Source organism: Poecilia latipinna, unplaced genomic scaffold (genome assembly GCF_001443285.1).
Source record: "Poecilia latipinna isolate Pla-1442-1.1 unplaced genomic scaffold, P_latipinna-1.0 Scaffold197, whole genome shotgun sequence".
Classification (NCBI taxonomy): Eukaryota; Metazoa; Chordata; class Actinopteri; order Cyprinodontiformes; family Poeciliidae; genus Poecilia; species Poecilia latipinna.
The window spans coordinates 150,029-163,189 of record NW_015112813.1 but is presented as its reverse complement, the minus strand read 5'-3'; the positions used below and the strand labels follow the sequence as shown (position 1 = coordinate 163,189).

Here is a 13,161-nt window from a genome sequence, read left to right as displayed (position 1 = left end):
TTTTTTTTTATTTAATTTTTTTTAATTTGTTTTACAAACCTCCGTGGACGGTGCAGTAAATCATCAGTGAACTGGCAGCTCCTAAAAATAAACACTGAGGAGCAATTTGTCATGTAGCCACATCCAGAGGATGCTTGGAGCTCTCATTGTAAGGTGCAATTTCCCCATGCTTCACCTTTTTCAGGGAATCAAAGAAGCGCCATATTTGTAGTACATCTCAAATTGATTACTTACATGCTCTAGCAAGCTCTGCTGCAGTACTACGATATCAGCAACAGAGGTAAAGCACTTTTTCTTTTTCTTCCTTCATGCCAAAGAGCAGCACCACTGAGCACATTAAAATAGCTTTTTTTTTCCCTTCCCCCACCCCTCAACTTTTCCAACCCCTCCAGCTCCTCTTCGGGCTGCTGCATCGTACCAGCCTGCTGTCACTGTGTAGTGTTTTTCCACTATATTTTAATGTTTCAGTACAGCTGGGAAGTGTGGAAATGTGCTGATACAACAGCATAACCGTCCCCGAGTCCAGCCCACTTTCACAGGCTGCTGAGTGGGGGTTGTTCTGCAGCTGCCTTTGCTTGCACACGTATTTCCGAGCGCGCAGGTGGGAAAACATCTGGGAGCTGAAATTACACGTGCAGTCGAGGCTGGTTTTAACGTCTTATGCTTTGAAGCAAAGATCTCCTGCGGTCTGTAAGCTGCAAGAAGATGAAGCCCAGATGCGGAAAACACGTTGCAGAAATGAAATCGGAGAGGAAAACTCTCTCTGAGGTCCTGAAGACGTCTTGATCTCTTCAGATGTGAAGTGAAGGTTTCCCTTCTGTAAACACAGGGCTGATCTATGACCGGGCCTCTATCATTGATTATCTGTAACCAAGGCTAAAAATAGAGCGAGCTAATCCACTGAACAGGCTTCAGATGGAGTTAACAGTGCAGCAGCATTCAGATCACGTTACAGCTCGCTGCAGAAGACACCGCACAACACGCCACATCGCAAATCTATTTTTTATTTTTTTTTACATCCGACACAGGGGCCGACTCAGACGTCACAGTACAAACAGCTTTAATTATAAATAAAATCTGTAGAAATGATCAATCTTCTGATACGACAAACATTCAAGATTATACCAGTTTCTTAAAGAATCAAACTAGATTAAGAGGTAGGGAGCTTAAACTTCCTCTGCTCAGTCATTCTTCATCCGGCGCCTCCTGATCGGCCTGAGGTCCTGCAGAGCAGCTGCCCGCCGTTTTCCCATGTTTCTTCAGAGCTTTCAGGCATTTGTCGAGCCTCTTCATGCACAGCGTCACGTCGCCTCGGGTGATGCCCACGGCCGAGGCGGCGTTGAGGTACGGGCAGGGGTACGACTCGGAGTGCGACATGAATCCACGGAAGGTGTGACCGCTTATCGTCTGCTCCTTACCCAGCGGTATGACCCTGGAAACGAGGACGGAAGGGCAAGTAAATGATCAAATCCTTTGCAAAAAAAAAAAGTAGGAATGTGTGGAGCCCCCTAGAGGCCGTGGGGGAAATCGATTACTTTTGCGTTACTTTGCTAAAATATCGCGTTCCCTTGCGATAAATGAGAAAATACAAGCTGGTCTACTTTGTATACAGCTAGTAAAGCCTATTAAATCTAAATAATTTTACATTTACCCATAAAATTCTTTTTGTTGAACTGCACAGAACTTATTTTGAATTAATTGTTCAAAGCTTCAAAATGACTCATTTTTTACATCAATTTTTTTCAGCACAAGTGTGCGCGCTTTTTGTCTGCTACACCAAAAGCCATATGAGTCAAGCTAATGCTTCATTAAAAGTTATGATTCGAGGCACTTAGTGGTTTAATTTGGGGTTGCTTTGAAATGGTGTACCAAACTTTTAATTATTACTATAGTGCAAAGGCTACTTTTAAGCCCTTTGTCTCACCTTCTAAACCAAACTCTGGCCCAGTGTAATGATATGCTTGCACCTCCGTCAGCACCACCAAGACTCACTTTAATGTTAAATCAATTAGGAACCAGCTCCTAACAACGATGAGAAACCATTATGGCGGAGAAATGCACTGTAATGAAAGGGTCGATGTGTGTTAATTGGTTTTTTTGGAGATGATTTGTGAGGAACAAAGAAGCTTCCCCTCAAAGTATTGATTCGGAGAATCAACTTCAGTCATTTCTATGACTGTAAAACGTTATCCACGGTGAGACAAGGGGACGAAAGGCCCCCTTGTCTCACCTTGGAAAGGGGCCTCAGACATTGTCCCCCAATGTCAGAGACGATGCCAATGTCTGACAGCTCTGTCATTGGAAAACATTCCCAAGAACTGTTTGTGTCGATGCTTTCTTTCCCGGACGTCTTTCCGCTTTAAGCAGAAACAGTCCATTAAATTAGGCGCGGGCTCTGATAGAATGGACTGTCTAATCATCTAAAGTAGTTCCAGCTCATCCATTTACCCCGATCAGTGGTGTCTACGGGCCTGTGTCCTCATTCGTTTGGCTCATCCTAAATTCGTTTTAAAATTCAGACTTCTGTGTTAAAAAGCTCCACATCCTCTTTACTTTTCACTTCCCCGTTTTCTCCCAGTTTGTCACAGTACAGCTTTAAACATGAATGTATTTTGGGGACTTTTACTTTGTAGACCAACTCACGGAATAGTTTTTGTGGGACTTAAGAGTTTTTTTTTTTTTTTTTACAAACCACTCTGTGGATATGTTCAAAATGTGGGATAATATTGGTTTTCATGATGTAGTTTTTCTCACTAATGTTCAACAAACCTCAGAGGCCTTCACAGGCCTTCTACATTTATATCTAGATTAAGTTACACGTCGATTAATTATTAACTAGGCAAAATCTGAAGACAAAAGGTCGCAGTGGATTTTATTTAGGAGTATCAGAGGAAAGGGGATCTGAATACAAAAACCTCTTTCAGATTAAATACCCTGAATTAAATCAAAGTTTGTGGTTGTAGTGCCAAAAAAAACAACAACAAAAAACAAGTGAAACAAATGGACTGAGAAATGAGAATGTTTACGCGCGACCAGTTTTCATACCTCGCTCCCGACACCTGTCGGGTGAACAGCATGGAGCCGAGCTGAGTCACCGCCTGGTTGCTGGAGGCCTGGAGACCGTCTAGAGACATGGCTGAAGGAGGGGAGAGAGGTGCCACACCCAACACACAGACACAGACAAAGGGTGAACCGGAAAGGTTAGAAACAAATTCTGACATGCTGGTTTGAGATCAACACTTTGAACTTACCCAGAGATATGGGATTATGCGGGGTGTGAAGCAACCTCTCTCCGTGTGCAGAAGCAAGAGTCTTCAGCTCCTCAGCCAGGAAGGAATAAATCTCCTGCGGGCAGAAACATACAGACCATCAGGAAGCTATAAATATAGCAACAACCATGGCTTTATTTAAACAGCAGCAGCCTTTGGAGTTTTGTTTCCGTTTTCGATAATTCAGCAAATTTAGTAGCAACGGGCTAAATTCGTGTCCGAAATAAGTCTGTGTCCCCCCCGCCCCCATTCCCCTCTTTCGGTTTCACTCAAGCCAGAGCGTCCACCGCCCGCCTCCTCCTGGCTGGGATGTTTTGTTTGCATCACACTTCCACCTCCGGGATCAATTAGAGGAGCAGGACAGGAAGAAAGCATGCTACTAAACCGAGCACGTTTAAAAGATGCTGACAGAGTGTTTAGCACGGAGCGTGAAGCTGCTCCTGAAGGACCGAATCAGGTCGAATGGGTTCAGGACACCGAAGTTACAAGAACCAAACCCGCACAACAACGAGGCGCAGTTTCCTTTTTTCCCCCCCTTCTGTTAGCATCAGAATACCTGCTGACGCTCTAAAAGGGCGGGTTGTCTGCAACCGCAGGCGTGCGTCTGCTAAATCGGAGGGTTTTCTCCTTCAAGAGTCAAACACAAACAGTTCTTCAACCGCATCAAGGGTCCCCATGTGTCCCTTGTTCCTCAGGAACAAAGAGCAACTTTATTTTCCCAGGGCGGAGGAGGAGGGACGCAGCTGGCTCCGGCCGCCCAGACAATCTTCTCAGTGTTTGGGTCGAAAAGTTCCTCCGTGAAAACAACACGCCGGCCTCTTGGCCGTGCTGCGGACGTTTGCTAAATCAGTGCTACATGCGGCTTTAAGTGAACCTCAAAAGACTGAACGTCTGAATTATTTAAAGCTCGTCTCTCCCTCTGGAGAGATGCGAGGAACTCTCCGGGATCTGCAGACACGATGGAAAAACCTATTTTGGACATTAATTATGCATTATGGTGGAGGAAATGGAAATCGATGGGCCTTAATGCTGCCGGGTCATACGACGGGCCAGAAGAGATTCAATTTTAAGGCTTTATGTTTCAGGACGTAATTACAAAAGATCAAATGGTCTGCACTGCATCTCGCAATTGAGCATGTAAACGTCAGATGAACCACAAAGCATCACATAACTTATAATTTTTTAATATATATAGTGAAACCTTACTATAATTAAAAAGAGGGCAAGAAACAAAAGTCATTTTAACTAAAAATGCACCCAATGGGAAATATTGAGATGACTTAGACTTGAATTTTAACGATGCAAAAACTAAAACTGTCATTAAGACAATCTCTCTCACGACTAAAAGAATCAAATTGTTCTACAACTGAAAACCATAACAAATAACTTTGCAATGTTTCAGAATAAAACAAATGCAAGCTACTCAAAGAATCACCATGCATTTTATTTTTTACATGGACAATACGGCTAAATGTGACATCCTCTCAAGTTCAGTCGCAGCATTATTGCGCCCCACTAATTACATTTACAAATTGTGCCATAAATGTGCACGTATTTACCATTTCTTCCTTAAAGGTTTTAGATGTAGTTTTACAACATGGTTTCTCACTTTTACTAAAAATCCTAAAAATCAAAGAGAGCCATGAAGGCACAGGAGTTGGAAAAGCATCCAAAGCCTTGAGCATAAATGTCAATTTACGTGAAAGTAATAAAGCAGACTTAAATCTACAAACAAGCAGGAACAACAGTCACAAATGTGCTTCAAATGTTACCTTTAACCTATCAGAAGCCATGATGTCATCACCACCTCAGGTTTCCCTTTCCGTTTAAAGAGACAATAATCATTATATGTAAACTTCTGGTATCGGAGTCTTTAGCAATTAAATCTGAGACATGTTACTCATCTCATTATTGTGACATTTAGTAAATAGGAAATAATTTTGGTAATTCCGACTGACCAAAAACACATTTGGTCTAATTTAGCTTCAGACGGTGAAAAATAAAACGGTCTTTTCATTTGCTGTACGTACATTTCTGGTTTCAACCGTATGTATTGTTTTATTATATTACTTAGAGAAAATCCACAATTTATTCAAGCAACTTATTGTTTGCAACTGACTTTGTATGATATATACTTATTCCACCGAAACAAAGAGACTTTAAATAATTCATTAATTTTTTATTTTTTTTTAAAGTGATGAGTTTCCCATAAGGAGTTTATGTAAACCTTTGATAAATACTGTACTTAAGAAGGTTGTCTCAGACGTCGGCTTAGTTTTTGTTAACTAAATTATTCTCATTTCTAATGCATCTGAGGTAAAAATAAAATAAAGACAAATGAGGATTTTTAATCGTGTTAGGATACAGGATCTCATGCAAGTCACGTTTTTTTAACCATAATGGTATATTTCTGCTACAAATCGAGGTGTCACATAACTAAATCACTGAGTCGTGACAGTCTCCAGTGTGATTTTTTTTTTTTTTTTTTTTTTGAAGACATCATATAGTCTGCAATTTGTTTCAAAGAATATTCCTTCAGAACGACGTCAAGATTCCCACTTTAAGCGGATCTGTTGTTGCTGTTGTATTACGCAAGCTTGAAGGGAGGCAGATTTTGTTCAGCACATTTACAGCAGTGTGGAGGAGTGGGAATGCTGCAGTGCCTACGGTCTGAAGAGGGGGAATGCTGCATTGTGAGTAGCTCAAAAAGTTCTGGATCAATTTTATCTCTCTCCAGCACAGCCCTCCCTCTAACAAAGCAAAGTGCTTGCTCAAGACCAGAGTCCACACTTTCAGTCGGAGTGACGGCCAAAGCCACACGCAGCATTACAGCTGGAACTGGGCTCACCTTCTACAGGCTGAAGCAGCCATTTTAGATAAAAGTCAGCAATACAACATCAGAAACTAATTCATTCTATGCAAATTACTATTTCATTTACAGCTGCAGAAGTATTCACAACCCTTGAACCTTTTCGTATTTTGTCATCTTTCAACTGCAAACTTCAATGTTTTTTTAATTATGTGATAAAGTAATCGAAGAATTTCTAAATCCTTTCACAAAGATTGTGTTAAAAAATTCTGAAAAGTGTGGCATGCCTTTGTACTTAGCCCCCACCAAGTCAACACTGTCCTGCAAAGTTTAGATGAATCTCTATTCCAGCAAACCTGAACCAAACGAATGACTCTTTACCAGGTCTCTGTAGAGCTAACCAAGATACTAATGAGGGATTTGCGTCATTTAATTCAGGTGTGTTGGAACAGGGATGCATCCAAAAATTAAAAGGATAGCAGATCTCGAGGACTTGAGAATCCCTGATCGAAGCCCTTCTATTGTAGCTCTGGCTGTATGCTCCAACTGGTTTGGATCCAGGATTTTTTATCTCCATTTACCGTCAACTTTGACCAGGTTCACTTTTTCCTCCTGCAGTGTTTGGTCTTGAACACAAATAGTGTTTTGTCAGTACACTAAAAACCACCATAACCTTTGGAGACTAAGCTTCAGGACAAGGGGTGAAATGGGATATAGGATGTTTGTTCACTAATTTCCTTTAAGAAAACTCCGAGACCTACATACTGGATTTAGACTGAGATTATATTACACACAACGACTATTTAAAAGGTTCATTCCTTCTGAGAAAAGTTGGCTGCACATGTCCCACTTCTCAGATTTTTATCTTGAGAAGGAAATTTTGCCTTGGCCTGTCACATACAATTTAAATAAAACTAATTTTTGTGGTTTCAACATGGTAACACGTGAAAAACCATTGATCTGTTGATGAAAATACTAAGAAGTCGTCCCACCTCGACACAGGAAGAAGCCAAGCTATTTTCAGCTTTAGAAAGGGCAGCGTCTGTTCTCACCTTTCTCTCCGTAAGGTACCTCTTGTAGCCGTTGGCTCCCAGAGTGAGAAGGGTAATGAGGACATCGAGGGAAGGTGAAGCTGACGCTCTACCTGGACGTAGGAACACCAGAGGACGTTTGTGGGGCAGTTAAAAACAAACTAGGAAACAAACAAAATCTTCCCATAATCAGTTCCGATTCATAACTGGCATGTCAGATACTAAGAAAGGAAATAAACTTTATTTTATTTCTTGTTTGTTAAATATTTTATCTGTCAAATGTATAAGCACAAAGCATCGTATTCAGTTGTTTAATCAAAATAAAGCATAAACAAGTGGTTTTCTTAACAATAACCGGGCAACGGATCAATACTGATCAAATGATTATAAAATAATTGGTATCGGTCTCCGACTGAACTCAAGTACTAGCATTTTTTTGTTGTCAAATGCTGATTTTTCCACCCTTCCCACTGTATTCTGTAATATCAACAAGTCCTACAAAAACTAAGTAAAGATGCTAGCATTAGCCTGTTAATTCAGCAAATTGCTCAGCCTGAAAAGAATTTCTTTTTTTTTTTTGGACAACAGCTAAATGTGCCATGTTATACATATGATTAGTAACAAAAGACATAACTATGAATGTTCGGCTGACCACATGTTAGAGCATTACAGATCTGACCCGGTGTATAGAGGACAAAATTAGGTAAACAAAGAAATATGTAAAAAAAAAAAAAAACATGGATCCTGTTAGGGAGTGAGCTATAACACTGACAGAGGTAAACGGGATGCAGACACATAAAACTAAACTATCCTCACTACCTCAAGTGAAGAAAAAGAGGTTAGCAATAATGGATAAGTTAGAAATCTATATGGGGTAAAAAGAAAATATATATATATATACAGATAGATATTTTATGTGAAATTCAGCTTTATCAAGAAAACTAGAGCGTGTATCTGTAAGCTTCCGTCTTAACATGGAAATGGGAAAGTCATCTTTTTAAAGGAAACACTTCTGAAACAAATCCTGCTTTATCAGCCGTTTCTGTAAGGCCATTCTGATTCAGATATGATTGGTTTGTTGCTCACCTGGGTACATCTTGCTTATCTCCTGCACAAAACACTCATCAAAACCTGCGATTATGGCGCCACCTACTGGAACCATAAAGTTCTTGTCCAAGCTCTGAACAAAGGCGTCGATTCTTCCCACACGAGCCCCCTGTTACAAACAGGAGACGTTCAAGAGACAACAACAATGCATGTTTCTAATTAGTAACGATTGAGCTCAAAGAGTTCCATGGCTGTCAGATGTTTACATAAACACATATTAATAAATCTAAAAAAAATTGGGCTTTTAATGATGCATTTAAGGTTTTTTTTTTTTTTTTTGCAATGTGCAATGATGACACAACAAACACTATGTATAACAAAATTCTGGATTACACACACAGATTAAAATATATATATATAACACTTCACATCCCAACTACACGCGTTCTGTCGCCACTAACAACTCCTGGCATAACTGGCTGAATATTCGACCCACTCTCCGTAGCATGATTTGTAAAATTCATGTGCACCACCGGCTTCTCTGACCTTTTAAGAATAATCCTTAAATTCCCAAAAGGGCTGAAGCTTTGCTTTATTCATTTCAAAATCTATTTTGATGTGCATTTATATCTCCATCAGATTTTCAGCCATCTGACGAGAGCTACCAACTTGAGGTGAAGATAATTTGGTCGATCCAGTCTATAGTGAACTGGAAGAAACGGGAACACCCGTGTGACTGCACCAGGTAGAATGAGATTCACATCGCCATGGACAAGTCCAATGGCTTCTGGAGAAAAGAATTATCCTCAGATGAGGGAAAGATGGATTAATTGAACAGGAAGAAGATCTACAAGTCTGAAATTAAGACTTTCAAACCTTGAATATCGTACAAGTTTACTGTACCAACTGTCAAGCATGTTGGCGGAACATTGAATAAAGCAGATGGAGTTATAAAGGTGGAGGACATACCTCCAAATTCTTTTAAAGTGGAAGTTATTGTTGTATTGACCACTGTGTGGATTAGGGAATACACAGAGTAAAAATTACACTAAAGAAAATGTATTCAACTGCTTCTCTCCCATCAAGTCTTAGCTGCCGATACCTGCTGTATGAGATGCATGCATTTGGACGACTGCACTCCGTACGCGTTGTTGACGATGTGAGGGATGTCATGTTTGGCGCACATAGTGGCCAGTTCTTCAAGCCTGGAAGACGGAACGAGACAAAAAACATAAACAAAGCAGCGCTTTCTTTATTCACACTCTTGGAAAAAAAAACTGAAAAGCTGGATATGCTTTGTCACGGAGATGCTGCAGAAGTTTGAGAGTACGACAAAATCTTCCACTAACCTGTCGGGGACCCGTGGAGCGAAGCAAGACGTTGTCGAATGAACGCACAGGATGTTTTCTGCTCCAAGCTCGTCGATCTTGCGTTGAACTGCTTCCAGGTCCGTTCGCAGCTCATCCCCCTCCGTGACGTTCTCCACAACTACGGGCTCAAATCCTGAAAACAAGAACCGCTCGTCATTAGAGAGGAATGCTGTCCCAAAACAGAGGTGGAGCAGAAGCAGGGTTTAAAAAAATAGCTTAAATCAAAGATACTCTGTGAAGTAAATGGGAACTTTTCAAAAGGACTTGTTCGTTAAAAGGAGGTCAGGTTGCCGTGGATTTTGAACGCCGACCTGCTGTGATCATGGATTTGAAACACGACTTCTGGTCGATGCGAGGCCAGATGATGTAGCGGGCCTTGGGTCTGCGGTGACGGAGGGTCAGGAAGCACAGAGTCAGGCTCATTCCTGTTGCCATGGGAACAACAAAGCAGCTTGCCACACTGCGAACACCTGGAGTAGAGAGTAAGATTAGACCTTTCACACCGAAGACATTTTTAGACTTTGCTGCATACTGGAGTGTTTTCTCATCATCATCACAGGGGCAAAAGTGTTTATTCTATAATCAATTTAAATTTATTGTTAATGTTAAAAAAAAAACACATCACAACATTTTTAATTCAACATTTTTTTTTTATTTTTATTTTTTAAATGCTGCTGTTTTTATCTTGTTAAATGTTTTATCTCACAGGTTGACATTTCTCAGTGAACCTGCAGCATTCTCACCCGAAATCTTCAAGATGTCCAGAACAACAGAGTTTGTGAGCTTGTTGAGCAGACTGGATCCTGCGGCTTTGGGCTGAACGGCAGCGATGTCACCCGACCGACCAATGCCATGGATCAGCCTAAACAAAAACGGCAGCGGCGGACCAGTTAAGTTCACCAAGACTTATCCTGCTGCTGAGGCGCTGCTCTGTTCCGGAGTCAGCTTTGGAGGAAAAGGGGCATTTTTCGAAAAAAAAAAAAAAAAAAAAGCTTAACTCCCAACAAGAAGATTTCACACATAGTGAGAAATTAGGGAAAAGGGAAACTTTTTGCACCGACACAGAGATTCACGCAAAACGTTGTGCAAAGTACACACTTAAATCAAATCTAAACTTTAAAAATGTCAGAGAAATATATCTCCACGCTTTGTGAGACTTTTTATCACTATGAATCCATATAAAAATTATATATATATATATATGTATTAAAAAAAGTCAAGAGGCATCAGGTCTGAAGAACAGTAAGATCTGGGTATTTATTTTGAAATATTTTCTGTCAGGGATCAGAAAAACTTCAAATTAACATCAAAATGCACATCTGGTAACCTAGGGAGGACTGGTTTGAGACAGCTGGGTCTTTACACTCCTCACCTTTTTCAATTAACCTTCGGCAAGGACATAGAATGAGCCGAGAACTGCAGGATTTTTCATTAATGCGGTATCAAAATAACGACCAATGAGCAAGAAAAACTGTACTCAGAAAACCATCTTCACCTCACACCTCCCAAATATGAGCGTTTGGTCAGCTACGAAAGCGATCTGAACCTGTAATGTCTCCTCGCCACCAGGCTGGACGCCACGCGGCCCTCCCTCTCTCCGACACCGCAGTTGCCCAGGAAGTTGTTGCTGTCCATCACGGCCAGCTCGTTTAGGAACAGCTCCACAGTGCTTTCGCTCCATCCCTCCTCCGGACACTTGCCCTGCAGAAACACAATGTGAGAAGACGGTACAGCTGCAGCTGCAGCAAATGTATCCAACCCAACCTGGTCCAGTAAATGTCTGATGAGCTGTTCGTGGCCACGGCGAGCCTGAGAGCCCTGGCGGATGTAGGAGGACGAGACGGTTTTCTCGCAGAGGGTGACGTTTTCGCTGTTCATCCCTGGTGAAAAGCACATGACCTGACATCAGACTCACCATTTTATATCTTGGTTTTCTTTTGTATTTTGCACGACACACAAAACTGATGTTTTGTCTAATAAAACTTTACCTACATACATCACTGATCTGCGTCTTTACATCTACAATCACTTGCCCAGACAGTGCAGGTTTTGGTTTAAACCACAAAGCTGCAAAAATACTTTTATCCCAACAAAACAACAACAATAAACGTGACACCCGTGACGAAGGCGAACGGAAGGCGTCGAAAATGTCTGACGATAAAGTAACTGAGTGTCTAATAGCAAAAACGCTTGTTTTCAGAACCAGCAAGTTTGATTTGCTCTAATAATTACTTTCTTGCAACAGTCACGATTAAGCAATGAAGTTCTGGGAGAGTTCAAATCAAAGAGTGAGCCGCTTCATGTTTACAAATGTGGCGGCTGCCAATGGCTTGCTCTACAGTATGAAAAGCAATGGGGTGTGGTGACCTGAAATCCTAAAATCATAATGTAATGTTTTTCTATAAAAGGACTATAAAAAAATACAATGTACCACTTAAGCGGCTCTACTGAAATTCCTTCCTTGGAGCTAATCTATCCATCATTATGGTCTTTATGATGGAGGACAAATAAGGGCCCATCTGTCTCACAATTCGAAGAGATTTGTATATCATGTTTTAGTAGTGTTGTTTTTTATTATTTATATTGTGATACTGACTCTTTTGTAGCTCAAGAAGAATAACACATGACCAAAAATAACTGAATAGTGTTTTTTGTTTTCATTAATGTTCACTCCCTGATTGCAGTTTTCTGGTCAATCGCTGATTACCGATCTCTAAAAACCGTGATCTGCCAATTCCGATTCTGGCCAACGGCAATGCTTCACATGCAAGAATCAGCCGATCACCAATCTCCCAAAATTAAGAAAATCGGCAATAAATCGGTGCACCTCTACTCCAATGGTGCATCAATGGTACTCTTACGAAAACAAAACTGGAAAAAAAAGACAGGGCAGAAAACTGCTCTTGGCAGCAAAATGAACCAGCACATATCAAACAATGTTGTCTAAATCCAACTGAGAATCTGAATAAAGAGATGGAAACTGGTGTTCACAGACATATCCTACTGCTTTTAAACTGCACACTGCAAATAACGTGAAAACAACGCACACCACACTCTTCAGGTTTTGCAGAAAAATGATTGAAAAGCGCTCATTTTACTTCCAGATTTCTGCTACTCTATCACACAGCATTTCAAGTTAACAATACGCGCAGCTTTCCCGTACGTATCCCAAAAGTATTGAGCAACTTACCCGCAGTTGTGCATGCAGACCAAGCCTCTACTTAACACGTCTGGTTACAGTGTGGCAGACGGCTGCCTCATGCTTAGCTCAGCAGCAGGGCTGACACCCGGTGTTCGCTAAGCTAATGTTTACCCCCGTGAATCGTCAGTTTGGTCACACTCTAAAAATGGCGCCCGCCTTATCGCTTCTTCCTCCTGAAAACCCTCTTGAGTTTCTGACTGTGAAACAAACCTCCTCACAATCTCAGGCGGCAGAGGAACATGTGCAACTTGTGCCGTGGTGGATAAAGGTTGAAGGCAGAAAGCAGAGCACTGAGCTACGACAGGCCGTCACGTGACTTCAGCGCGCAGGTCACGTGATCACAGTTTGCCTGTCAGAGAAGCAAAGAGAACCGCAGGAGGTTTAAATGCGACTTTAAAATTCGTATTTTCTACAAACTGTCATTGTCACATTT

The 13,161-nt window shown here is 41.2% G+C and overlaps 1 protein-coding gene across 3 annotated transcripts in view; it reads right to left on the bottom strand.

The window, feature by feature from the left end:
* Nucleotides 1-1,043: 1,043 nt before the first annotated feature.
* sepsecs (Sep (O-phosphoserine) tRNA:Sec (selenocysteine) tRNA synthase) overlaps nt 1,044-13,161 on the bottom strand; it is an 18,731-nt gene continuing 6,613 nt past the window's right edge. The window contains exons 1-12 of one of the 3 annotated variants that reach the window (XM_015031002.1): nt 12,717-13,069; nt 11,291-11,406; nt 11,073-11,227; nt 10,270-10,388; nt 9,838-9,996; nt 9,506-9,659; nt 9,259-9,361; nt 8,196-8,325; nt 7,131-7,222; nt 3,252-3,345; nt 3,046-3,136; nt 1,044-1,432 (exon numbers count right to left, since the gene is read on the bottom strand). In XM_015031002.1, coding sequence (XP_014886488.1) covers nt 1,186-1,432; nt 3,046-3,136; nt 3,252-3,345; nt 7,131-7,222; nt 8,196-8,325; nt 9,259-9,361; nt 9,506-9,659; nt 9,838-9,996; nt 10,270-10,388; nt 11,073-11,227; nt 11,291-11,404 — 1,458 coding nt within the window. In that variant the 5' untranslated portion in view covers nt 11,405-11,406; nt 12,717-13,069 and the 3' untranslated portion in view covers nt 1,044-1,185. Of the gene's footprint in view, nt 1,433-3,045; nt 3,137-3,251; nt 3,346-7,130; nt 7,223-8,195; nt 8,326-9,258; nt 9,362-9,505; nt 9,660-9,837; nt 9,997-10,269; nt 10,389-11,072; nt 11,228-11,290; nt 11,424-12,282; nt 12,381-12,716; nt 13,070-13,161 lie in introns of those variants that run through there. The other 2 variants (XM_015031000.1, XM_015031001.1) reach the window with 2 other exon arrangements.